This window comes from Canis lupus, chromosome 30 (genome assembly GCF_003254725.2).
Source record: "Canis lupus dingo isolate Sandy chromosome 30, ASM325472v2, whole genome shotgun sequence".
Classification (NCBI taxonomy): domain Eukaryota; kingdom Metazoa; phylum Chordata; class Mammalia; order Carnivora; family Canidae; genus Canis; species Canis lupus.
Window position 1 is genome coordinate 21849617 of NC_064272.1, and position 13351 is coordinate 21862967.

The 13351-nt window shown below is 35.5% G+C and overlaps 2 protein-coding genes across 11 annotated transcripts in view; one reads left to right on the forward strand and one right to left on the reverse strand.

Moving 5' to 3' along the window:
* The window catches only part of TEX9 (testis expressed 9), a 196079-nt gene extending 191513 nt beyond the window's left edge, over positions 1-4566 (forward strand). For 8 of the 10 annotated variants that reach the window (XM_035708884.2, XM_025472705.3, XM_025472706.3 and 5 more), the window contains 2 exons: positions 3231-3365; positions 4200-4566. In XM_035708884.2, the coding sequence (XP_035564777.2) occupies positions 3231-3365; positions 4200-4277 (213 nt within the window). In that variant the 3' untranslated portion in view covers positions 4278-4566. Of the gene's footprint in view, positions 1-2917; positions 3138-3230; positions 3366-4199 lie in introns of those variants that run through there. The other 2 variants (XR_007407258.1, XR_007407259.1) reach the window with 2 other exon arrangements.
* A 225-nt stretch (positions 4567-4791) lies between these two features.
* Positions 4792-13351, reverse strand: part of MNS1 (meiosis specific nuclear structural 1) — a 33216-nt gene continuing 24656 nt past the window's right edge. Inside the window, exons 8-10 of the mRNA XM_035708882.2 lie at positions 11412-11669; positions 6401-6526; positions 4792-5037 (exon numbers count right to left, since the gene is read on the reverse strand). Of these exons, the coding sequence (XP_035564775.1) occupies positions 4945-5037; positions 6401-6526; positions 11412-11669 (477 nt within the window). The 3' untranslated portion in view covers positions 4792-4944. The remainder of the gene's footprint in view (positions 5038-6400; positions 6527-11411; positions 11670-13351) is intronic.

Below are 13351 nucleotides of genomic sequence, written 5' to 3' on the forward strand. Positions count from 1 at the left end.
GGTCATTCTGTATAATCCTTTTCATGTACTGTGGAATTCAGTTTGCTATTATTTTGTTGAAGATTTTCACATTAGTATTTGTGAGGGATTATTGATCTGTAGTGTTTTTGTCTGGCTTTGGTATCAGGTTAATGCTGGCTTTTATTGAATGAATTTAGAAGTATTTTGGTCTCTTTAATTTGGGGAAAGAATTTGAGGATGATTGGTGTTAATTTTTCTTTAAATATTTGGTAAAATTCACCAGTGAAGCTATTTGGTTCGGGGATTTCCTTGTTGAGAGGTTTTTAAATACTCCTTCAATCTCCTAACTAGCTGTGTATTTGTTTGGATTTCCTGAACTGATTTCCTGTTTCTTCATCATTCAGTTTTAGTAGACTGGGAGTGTCTAGGAGTTTATTTCGTCTAGGTTATCCAGTTTATTGGTATACCATTGTTCAGAGTATTCTTTTATCCTCTGTATTTCTGTGGTATCAGTTGTAATGTCTTCTCTTCCATTTATAATTTTTTTTCTGTAAAGTCGGTTGTAATATCACCTCTTCCATTTCTGCTGTTGAGTCTTCTCTTTTTTTTTTTCTTAGTCTAGGGTAAAGGTTTGGCAGTTTTGTTGATCTTTTCCAAGAACCAGCTCTTGGCTTCATTGATTTTTCTCCACTGTTATTTTATTCTCTATTTCATTTACCTCTAACCTATAGTATTTTCTGTTTTCAACTAGCTTTGGGTTTAGTTCTCTAAGTTATAGTTGGGTTGTTGATTTGAGATCTTTATTCTTTTTTAACATAAGCATTTATAGCTATACATTTTCCCCTTAGTATTGCTTTCCCTACATCCTATAAATTTCAGTACATTGTGTTTTCATTGTCATTTATCTGAAGATATTCTCTTATTTCCCTTACAATTTCTTCTTTAACTCATTGGTTAAGAGTGTGTTAATTCTCACATATTTATGGATTTTCCATAAATTCTGTTGTATTCTAGTTTCATTTTACTGTTAGCAGGATAGACACTTTGTATGGTTTCAGTCTTTAAAAATTAATAGTTTCGTGGCCTAACATGATCTAGGCCAATCTTTCATGTGCATTTTAAAAAAATGTGTATTTTGGGGCACCTGGTTGGTGTAGTCGGTTGAGGGCTGATTCTAGGTTTTGGCTCAGGTTGTGGTATCAGCGTGGTGAGATCAAGCTCTGTGTCAGGCTCCATATTCAGCAGAGTCTGCTTGGGTTTCTCTCTGCCCTTATTACCCTCTTCTATCTCAAATCTTTAGAGAAAAAAAAGTGTATTTTGCTTTTGTTGGTTGGAATGTTCTGTATATGTCTTTTGGGTCCAATTGGTTATTCAAGTACTGTTCTTATTGCTCTTTCTAGTTATATCCATAGGTGGGGTATTGAAGTCTATTATTAATTGCAGAGCTCACCAGTTCTGTCACTGTCTCGTGTATTTAGGAACTGATGTTTGGTACATATGTAATTGTTAAAACTCCTTGGTGAATTGAGCCTTTTATTAAAAAATGGCCTTTTTTGTCTTGTAACTGTTTTGACGTAAAGTCTCTTATCTAATTAATATAGCCACCTCTATCCTCTTTGGGTGCTATTTGCATGCAGTATCTTCATCCTTTCATTTTCATCTATCTATATATATATCATTAGATCTAAAGTGAGTCTCTTGTAGACAGAATACACTTGTCTTTTTTTAAAATCCAATCTAGGGGGAATTTAATTCATTTACATTTCAAGTTATTACTGATGGGGAAGAACTTTCTATTGCCATTTTGTATTAAAGTTCTTAAAGCTCTTCAGTCACTTAAATGTCTTAATTTCCTAGGAGCTTCAGCCCTGCTTCTTCTAAGGGCCTTAAATGTTATATTTTATTCTTTTGCCTATAATCTCTTGCATTTGTGGTTCTGCAGACCCCCTATAGCCCTCATGTGCAGCATTTCCCACTACTTTCAGCAGCCTCCAACCTGATAATCTAAACTGTGCCACCATTCCATCAGTGCTCTGAATCAGACAAGACAGTCCCTCAAGCAATCCTCAGACAAGTCAGAACATTACAATCAGGTTCTACTCTTGTTTCCATGAATTGAGAGGCTTCCTTCCATATCCCAGGAGGGTAAGGAGAAAGGGTGAGCATAAATGCCATGATATTTCCTATCATTTTGAATGTGGCTTTTACTTGGTTAGGTGTTTGCCTGGTTGCTACTGCTGCTTAATTGGCTTCTATAGTTCTTATGCTACATTGTATCTTCACTGTTTCCATGTGTGTTCATTGGGGGCAAGGGCCTGGAGCTTCCTAATCTGCCATCTTGGTGACATCAATTATCTTTTAAAGCAATTTATTTTAAAAAGAAAAAGTCTAATATTTATTATGTTATTATTTCTGGTATTTTTTATGCATGCGTATGCATATTCAGATTTCCTTCTGGTATCATGGTCTGTTTTCACGAAAGACTTCCTTTAACATTTAAGTAGATCTTCTTCTACTTCATTAAATTCTACTGGTCTGTTTTAAAGTTCATTGGTCCTTTTTCTGCACTGTCCAAATTGCTGCAGAGCTCATTCAGTTAATTTTTGCCAGAATTACAAACTCTTTCTCCCTTGTTAGGCCAGTGGCTGAATTCTCTGCTCAGCTTGCTAGACCACAGCTATTGTCTTTCTTGTGTTCCTAGGGGTCTCACCCTGCACATGGGGTATTTGGGGTATTTAGGTGTCTGCCAAGGATTTGAGGGAATTTCAAGGGCTCCATTCTTTCTAGGATTTGCCACCTAGAAATTTCTACCACCCTGGCAAAGCTGCTGTCTCATTCCTCAGCCCAGTAAGATTACTTTTTCTGTAAGGTCTATCTCTTGTGAACCCATAAGGTAGAAAGTGCTCTCAAGTCAGCTGAATGTGGACTTTAGCCAGTATATTTCCTTTTTTTCAAGGATCGTATCACTTCCAGTTTCTGCTCACTACCGATTACTCATCTATACCTTCAAATGTTTTTTGTTACCCTCAGAAGAGTTGTCTATTACAAGCTGCCATTATTGGAACTGAATTATTTCTAAAATGTTTAAAATGTGTGAGACATGAGCATCACTATAAGTTATCAAAGTTACATTTATTCAGTAATGCAAAGAAGACAACAAAAATTTTATATTTCAGGTAAAAAGTTATAAAAACTATTGTCATGTTAGTAATATTTTTTCCAGTAAAGATTGTGAAGACTATATGGGATATTTTTTTTTCCTTTTGCAGGATATAGCCAATGAGGAACACCAAAAAATTGAAGCATTAAAATCAGAAAATAAGAAGCTAGAAAAACAAAAAGGAGAATTAATGATAGGTTTCAAGAAACAATTAAAATTAATTGATATTTTAAAAAGGCAAAAGGTGAGTCTGTCCTTAAAAAACACAGGAATACCTGGTGGCTTAGTCAGTTAAATGTCTACCTTTGCTCAGGTCATGATCCCAAGGTCCTGGTATTGAGCTCCACATCAGGCTCCCTGCTCAGTGGGGAGTCTGCTTCTCCCTTTCCCTCCCCCTGCTCCTTTTCTCTCTCTCTCTCTAAAATCTAAAAAAAAAAAAAAAAAGTTAAATCATAGATATTATTTGGACTGCTCTACTAAAATAGTTATTTCTACTTTAGATAGGTCTTATAGTTTGACATGCTTAGGCACAAAATTTTATCTATATAACATACACAATAAGATTTATATATGTGTCATCCAAGCAACTGGATATTTTCCTGCAAGTAAATTAGTAATGTGGCAAATGGGACTGGAAATACAGTATGGGTACTCCCTAATTATATACAAGAATAACTGTTATCTTAGGGGATTGGCTTGCCTCTTGAAACATTGAAGATTGATTCGAAGCTATATTCCCTTCTGTGCACATGAATCACCTGGTAGTGAGAGGATATGAAGTCATGGTTCTGCCACTTTCTCTTTTTGTAACAGTTAAATGTTACTATATTTATAATTTATAAATTAAAATGTTACTATATTCTCTTAATAGATTGGTTCAATAACCACCATGGGCAAAATAGGCTTTTACAGGCTGACCATTGAATGTAATTATTTCAAATCTCACGTTTATTGGAATTCAAGTACACATTCCAACAGAGCTGATAATTGATAGCATATTTATATACCTTTATCAATTTTCTATTGTTCTGTGGTCTACTTTTAATACTAAAACAATATCGATTTGTTATAAATGCAGATGCATATTGAAGCTGCCAAGATGCTGTCTTTTACCGAAGAGGAATTTATGAAGGCACTTGAATGGGGAAATTCATAAATGATCTACTTTATAACTGACTATGTGACCCATATACATTGTATTTAAAACTTTAATGATTTATTCTTACTCTTTATAAACTTTAATTTCATTGGCTTTCATCCGGTAACTCCAGAGAATTCCCTGTTTAGATTTAGGGGATACAGAATTGACATGTAATTATTAAAGGAAGTATTTTGTAAAATAGGATAACCCACTTGCCCTCTTATATTATATTCAGCACTAGTTCATAAGTGATAGTTTGTGAGATAGAAATTGTTCTTCTTGACAATAAAGCACTTTGAAATTCCTCAGTCTTAACTGTTCTTTTCCCTTACAATACAGAGGAAAAGATACTTTGGCCAAATCTGGGAAATAAAGTTCCTAAAACACAAATACCTGTGGAACTGCAGTCTGAATGGAGATGCAGAAAAAGCTCTGAGCAGCAGCATGAAGAAATTAGTCTCTTGGGTAGTGATATGGAAGTCAGATCTTCAAATTATCATTTCAGGAACAAGAGTTTGACTAAAAGCAATTTTGTAGCTAAAATATATTCTGTAATTTTTTAATTAGAAAACAACTGTTTACAAAAATAGATTACATTTCAGTGATAGTGAATCCATAAAACAAAAGTTACGGTGACATCTAGTGGTAAAAACAATTCGGGTTTTACCAAATCTTGATGGTATCATTTCTCTCCACAAATTTCACTCCTTTTCTGATATGCTTTCCTAAATTCTTCACCAAGCATATCGATATCACCCTCTTTTTTAAATACTCCCTACAAGAAAAATATTTTTGTGGGTTAATTGAAATACCAGAGCACTTCACTAAATTTTAAGACTAACAAATACATAGACTACAAATTTGTGAAGTTATCTCCAAAATAATGAAATCTATTTAATAGGTTTATGAAAAATATCACTATTCTCTGAAAATTTTATTAAATATTCTTTAGTTTGATATATCTATCAGCTCCAGTGTAAGAATTTGTAATACAAATCTGGGCTCTTTGTCACCACTGCCTGCACTGGCTGAATGAGAAAAAATTTAAGGTATGAGAGAGAGGTCAGGGTAAAGAGACTGAGCTTTGCCAGGTTCGTGCATGGGATTGACTCTTGCCTCCACTCAGGGACTGATCAGCTAACATTTAATCTTCCAGGAAAGTCTCCAGGCTTGGAGTTACACCATTTAAACAAGCCCTATGAAAATCTCCAAGCTTTTATTTACTTTTCTTTTCCCTTATACTATATATAAAAGGCTCTTAAATATTTACTTATATAATTTAAAGGAGCTAAAGAATAATTCAGGTCATTTGAGGATTATTAGGTTTGTTAGACTCTCCCCCATCTCTACAATTATTTCCTTTTAAAAATCTCTAAATCCCAGACTCTCTGGAATTTATAGTCTTGTTTTTAAATTAATACATCATTTCATATTCATTAATCCTATCAACCAGTTAGACTATAACATCCCGTGGAAAAGCAATAATTACTCATTTCCCTTTCTCCTTCCTTCCTGAGCACTGCATTGAACACAAAATAAGCACCAGTTCTTCCAAATGAATAAAAAGTCAAATGACATGTCTATATTTGAAGGATGGAAATTGTATTTACATGCATCCAGATGTTTACATGGTTTATGAAACTTGTTACTTCATTTATAGTCAGAATGTATCTCACCACTTATACATGAAAATGTTATCTTTTGGAAGTGCTTTTAAAAACAAGCTGCCTACTACCTACTTATAACCTCCCATTCATCATACAGCAAATCTGTCTTGGACTTGGTTCAAGCAGGTGTCTATTAGCGGTGTTTCCAGTTACAAGAGTTTCCTGTGTATTATCAATTTTGGTGTACAAAGTATCACAACTGCGTTAGGGTAGTTTAGTTTTAGACTTACTACACCAAAAGGGAAGAAAAAATTTCTAGAATATAAATTCAGGAAATCTAGCGTATACTTATAAGAAAGTTCACCAACGCTCTCATTTTAGAGACAGAGGTCAATGACTGCCTAACATCCCACTGCTGCTTTGTAACGCCAGAACTAAGTGAAACACAGGCCCCCTGAAATCCTAATTACCATGTATTTTCCCTGCTATTAGAGGACAGGAAGATTATACCTTGAGTTAAATCTCACTTACTTTAGGGAGATATCCTAGTAATTTTGTAGCATGTTCTTTAAGAAGTTTTAGTCTTTCTTCTTCAATAATTGCATTAATGCATCCTTGTCGTCTTTGCTGCAACTGCCATTCTTCCAGTTCACGTTGCTAGAAACAAAATTTTATTATTACAGAATACGTTAGTCTTTTAAGAAGTTATCAAATAAAACTATTCTTGCAGCAAATTAGATAAAATTGATGAACTATTTTTGACATTAACTTCAGAAAATACTCTCTCTATATATATGTCTTTTTCATGTATTATATATACACATATCTCTCTTCCAGTCATTATTCCCTTAAAGTCACAAAAACAATAACCATGACTGGGATTTTAGGGAGGCAAGTATATATTTTCAGGACAGTACCTTCATTACCAAGGAAAAAAATGTTCAAAGGAGGGATTTCCTAATTCAAATATTTATGTAATGTTTACCATATGTCAAGTGCTAAAGGCAGCTTACAGTGTAAAACAAAAGTTGGATAAAACAGACTAGGGATATCTATAAAAAGTAAATATTTCCATGAACGTTAAAAGTTTTAAGAGCCTGCATGAGGCCCAAGAGTAGCCACGAGAGTTCCAACAGAAGAACCAATGTTTCTTAGGAGAGTTCTGAATGCCCTTACATAACCACACCAAAATTCTGTACCATATACTATGAAAGAGATGACCAGCTTTAAAAAGTTTTAGGTCTTAAAAGAATTCTTATGGAGTTGTACCCAAATAATCCTCTTGGAAAGAGAAGAGTGCTAAAGGCAAACCACTGAAATAGTGAGTTCCTATCTACAATTAAAGGAGTAGTAATGTTAAGCTTGTCTGTGCAGTAACTATAGTTTCCGAGGGTCACTATTTCTTCAGACCTCTCCTTATCAAGGTCATGTAAACTAGAAGAGTATGTCTGTCTCTCTTGCTACAATGGGAGGCTAGCTAGCTTCTACATAACCTAATAACTCTTCGTAGTCACCAGATGAAGATAAAGAAAGATGCTGCGAAACAGCCAAATCTGCGGCCACTTCAACCTATAATTGCTTCTCATGAGAATATTTTGTCTACTATGATACTATTTGTATTACAGAATCAGAAGCACCATTGATAATAGCTAATTGAGAAAAGATACTCTCACCCATCTTGTTACTGAAAGAGTTGAGTGGCTCCTATTTATCTCTAAGATGAAATAGGGTAGCAAAATCTGCCATGGAATTGTTATACCTGAAATATTTTTGAGACTACATTTCAAAGGCTCCCTTATGACTAGTCAGAAGTGTTCACAACAGGACATGGTTTCTGCCAATGGAATATAAGCAAAAGTATCATATGCAGATTCTGGGAATCAATCTTACACACCCACTTTGTGCCTTCTTCACCTCTTCCATCTCCTGCTTGAAACATGAAGGGTGAAGATCCAATTTAGATCATGAAGATAAAGTTATATCCTGTGGAAGCCACAGTGAAAAGCAAGGCCGAGCCTGGTTGCTGAAGACTGAATAAAGCCTCCACCCAGCCCTGAATTGCCTATCTTTAGGCTTTTATGTGGGAGAAGAGTAAACTATCTACTAAGTCTATCTACTAAGCCACTATTTATTTGGTACTCTCTACCTGTAGTCAAACCTAATCCTAACTGATCTGTTCCTTATAAAAAGAAAATGCAAGAAAGTTCTGTGATGTGAGGAAAGCTCATTTGTTAGAGATTGTACATCATTGGACAAAAACCTAACGGGTAGAATACAAGATTTCTCAGGATGTGGTAAACACATTAAAAATCCTAATAAACATTTTTAGAATAAGGGTAGTTTAAAAAAAATCTGAAACCGGGGATCCCTGGGTGGCGCAGCGGTTTGGCGCCTGCCTTTGGCCCAGGGCGCGATCCTGGAGACCCGGGATCGAATCCCACGTCGGGCTCCCGGTGCATGGAGCCTGCTTCTCTCTCTGCCTCTCTCTCTCTCTCTCTCTGTGTGACTATCATCAATAAATAAAAATTAAAAAAAAAAAATCTGAAACCAATTTGTCCATTTAGGACAAATTCTGAATTGCTGGTAGTAAACTTTCCTGGGTAGTTTCAGATTTTGTCTGACTAACCATATGGTTTTTTTTAAAGCTAGACAGAACTGTAGGTACTTTTCTCTGAAATCTGAAAAACAGAGTGAAAGCCTTATAGGATTGTAATGGAATGGATTAATATGTTCCATGATCATGAAAACACCCTTGCCCTTGGGATGTAACCCAATCTCACTGATATTTTAAGCACACAACTTCATACTAGGAATATTTACATTAGAAAAAAATTAAGGCAAATTGTTTGTAGAAGTGTCTATGCTTCAGGCAGTTTTATCTGATTTCCATTTGACAGTTTCAGTAGTCCACAGTAATGGTATTGAATGTCTGAGCTAAGTTATGAAGAAAAGAAACTGGATTTAACACTTAGTGCTGAGGTGAAGTCAAGAGAATTTGGTGGCTGACTAAAATTATTAGATAGGAATGGGCAAAAAATCCAGGAATGATTCCAAGGTCATAGACTTGGGTGACTGAATATGTGGTCTTTAACCGAGATTCAGAAATTGGAAAAAATGTCTGGAATGTTCAATTGTGTGTGGAAACCTTAATTCTAATGCACCTATAAGATTTATGTCATTTAGACATCTGGAAATACGGCAACAGAACTATGGTGTGAAATGAGTTAAGAAGAGAGGAAAGCCAGAGTATCTCAACACTTCTTGAAGCAGGCACAAGACAGAGCTGATCTCTCTGGTTTTCTGTGATAGACTATCCAGATTCTCTTGCCTTTATAACCATTTCTTTGTCTTGTCATTGTTTTTTTTCCTCCTCCTCCTAACTCCTTTGCCTATTATTCAAGTTTCTCATTGTGATAATTTCATATGCTGCCAACTTAGAATAGCCTTCTGCTTTTATTCATCTATTATGTATTTCCAGGTAAAACCACAAAGTTCTGCCATAAACGTACGGTTGACCTATGAACACCACAGGTTTGAACTGCACAGGTCCACTTACCTGCAGTATTTTTTTGATAAATACAATATATATACTGCAAATGTATTTCCTCTTCCTTATGATTTTCCTAATGTTTTTTTTTTTTTCTCTAGCTTACTTTAAGAATACAGTATAGGGACGCCTGGGTGGCTCAGCAGTTGAGCATCTGCCTTTGGCTCAGGGCATGCTCCCAGGATCCCGGGATCAAGTCCCACATCAGGCTCCCTGCATGGAGCCTGCTTCTCCCTCTGCCTGTGTCTCTTATGAATAAATAAATAAATCTTTTAAAAAATAAGAATACAATATATATAGATTTATATTTATATATAATACATATATAAAGTAAGAACTAATTAAATATGTTATCTGTAAGGCTTCTGGTCATCAGTAGGCTATTAAGTTTGGGGGAGTGAAAAGTGAATGTGGGTTTTTCACTGGGGTTGGGGAGGAAGTGTCAGCACCCCTAAACCTGTGCTATTCATGGGTCAACTAAATTGCACAATTAGTAAATTACAGCTACCAAATTCTATAAATGTTTACACTATAGATTTAAGAGATGTGTTCTTAGTATAATTTTATATTTAATCAAGTCTTTTCTTCCTGTCTACCCATACAGGAAAAGATCATCATTTTATTAATTGTTAATCCCAGCTCTGCCATTTACTTGCTGTGAAACTTTTAGCAATATATATAATCTCCCTCTACCTTAGTTTCCAATAGTACCTAACTCAAAGGGTTGAAAGTTTAAGGTTATCACTTTGCTTTTAATGGACTTAGAATAGTGAATGACACATGTAAACACTCAATAAATGTTAGTGGTTATCACTACCACTTCTATTAATATTTTAAAATATCATATGCCTAATCTGTACTCTTCATATTTAGAGCGGTTTATGTTTATAAAACACATGTTATCTTACTTGGTTCTCAAAGCACAACAATCTAGTGAGGCAGATTATATAAGTATTATTTCAGGCTTATGAATGAAACTGACAAATCGATGTGTCCAAAGGCACAAATCTAGTTCCCTCTCTCTTAAATCTACATTTCCAACTAAGAAATCTCCCTGGGGCCTCAAAATTAATGTGGACAAAATGGAATTACATGCCCCTTGAAATCTATTTTTCTTTGTTTTCTTTAGGACCTCACTCACTCACTGAAGATGGAAGCAATAGTATTATTTAGTAGTAGCAGCAGCAGCTATAATCCTGATCTCACCTCTCCAGACCTAACGGGTCACCAAGCCCCATCAAGTGTATCTCTTGGACAGGCCCCTTCTCCATTTGCATGGGCTTTCTCTGCCTATCACAGACTTAACTACAGTAATGTCCTAACTGGACTCCCTGTCTCCAGTCTTACTCCCCTTATGTCCTACCCCAATACCCCTACTCAAGTCATCTTGCCAAGTGCAGAACTTATCATGTAGCTTTCTTCTTTTTTTAAAGATTTTATCTATTTATTCATGAGAGACACAGAGAGGGAGAGAGACATGCAGGGAGCCTGACGTGGGACTCGATCCCTGGTCTCCAGGATCACACGCTAAACCGCCGAGCCACCCAGGCTGCCTAGATTTCTTAATTCTTCACTGGGTCCCCCTGCATAAAGACCACTTTCCTTAAAATAGCATACAGTGCATTTATGATGTGTCCCCTCTACCATAATAAGATCCCCACACCTTATAATTATTATCACAGGTACTTAGCCTATCTTTATAATGATTGTTCTTCTATATTTTCTTTAACCAAGACCATAAACCCATAGATACCATGGACTTGGTTGTATTTATGTTCTCAAAACCAACCAACTAGTATCCAGTACATAGAAAGCATCAATATATTCTCGATGCATTAGTAAATGGTCAGAAATATCTATACCATATGATTAGTAAACAGATACCTAACCACCTCTGGCACATATAAAGGTCTCAGTTAAACATTTAGTGGAGGAACAGATGAGCTGATTGTTGCTCAGTGATAATAACAAAAAAGACGCAACAGTTTTTCTTACTTTGTCTGCAAGGAACTGGTTGCGACGCTCTTCAATGAGTTTTTCCACAGCCCTCCTGTGTTCTAGTTGCTTCATTCTTTGTTTCTGAGCATTCATCAGTTCTATCCGATCGTCTTCAGCAAGCTTTGCGAGCATAGCCTTTCGAAAGGTCTCCTCTTCCTCTTTCGCAGCCTGGAGTACTAGCTCCTTCAGGGCCATTTGTTCTATAAAATTTTGCTTCAACTCCTTTTGCTTTCTCAATTTCTCTTCTGCTTCCTCCTAAACAACAATCCATATAAACATTAATTCAGTAACTGTTTCTTTGCAGCAGATTTATAATGAAAGGGTGGAGAGAGTTTGGTTGAGCACAGTGTTACAATATGAAATAAAACTGAAAAACCTCTTCCAGATAACACTTTTCCCCATCTTTTAAAAACTCGTTTGGATAAAGGACATGTTACATTTTGATTGACTTATTTTTAAATTTTAATTTGTATATATTTTGGAAGGAGCTGATAAAACTTTTTTTGCACACCTGGGGTTATTAAATCTGTGGTCTGTGAAATCTGTACTGACTATGAATCATTCTAGAATCTTGCCTGAAACTTTGGTTCAAATCACTGATAAGTATTTTTCAGAATAATCTTGAAATGATAATCACAAGTTTTGGGGGGAAATTCAAATTTACTTAGAGCAGTTAAAGTCTTTTCCTATAAGCTTTAATTTTCCTAACATGTTATTATGAAAAATTTCAAACACAACTGAAAAATGTTTACAGTGACCACCCATCTACCTAACACCTAGATTCTATCAATAACATTTTACTATTTTTCCTTTATCATCCATCCAGTTAGGACTGATGTAAATTTTAATTCCTTCTCAACTGTAACTGACCTTACCTAATTCTAACACAATTTCCAGGAGGCAAGCCATTATCCTTAAGGCATTCGAAATACTGCCTTAACAACAGCTGTGTGGTCAGGGCTCTTACAGGTAACACAAACTATAAGGGATTTACTACACGCCAACAGGTGACATAGAGAAAGAACCTCCAACAGGGTCAGGGAAGCAGCTGCCATCTTAGTTCCCATCTATCTTTGGTTAACCATCGTGGCTCAAGTTCCATGGCAGTAACTACCAAATCTACTCTCAATGCCCCAGTCTTCCACGTGTGACTGCAATTTTACTGCTCACTTCTATCTTCACATCTTGAGGTGAAGTGATAACTTTGAAGATAGCCTAGGTCTTATGAAGAATTCTAGCTAAAAGAAGGGAAATGTGGTTTTAACTTTACAGTCTTTATTGAGACATTTTTGTCCTTTTGGACAGGAGTGGGTTTTAAGTGAGTCAATCTGAAACATCAGTTATAATAACTTTGTTCATTATCTTGAATATTCAACCTTTTTTCCTCACTTATCTCTATCTAATCTGTTCAAATCCTGCCTCCTCCAGAAAGTCTTTTCCAATCACTTTAATTCCCACATCTGGGCCTCTGATACCATTTAATTTTCCCATCATTTAATTCTACTTCATATTCCCATGTCTTTTATCTCCTCACTAAGAGTAAATTCCTAGAGGGCACATTTTTAAATTATTTTATATATTATATATATTGTTTTTCCTTGGGATGCTAGGCACAGTATTTTTATGATTTTATAGTTTGTGTTCATCTGCCATGTATTGTATGGAAGTCAGAAGGCTCATTGAAGGCAGATACTGTCTCAGCTTTGAATTCCTCTGGAGCTTGTCATAATACCATATACACAGAAAACATACATTGAACCAAATGAACTACTGACATTTCTGGCATCCATCTACCATACAAATTTTAGTATAATCCAACCAATGGTAAACACATCTGGCTAAAAATCAGGGAAGTGTTAGCAAAACAAAACAAAACAAAACACAATTGATTATATTTTTTTCAACTAGAAAAGTATTCTGTACTCTTTATCCTGTCT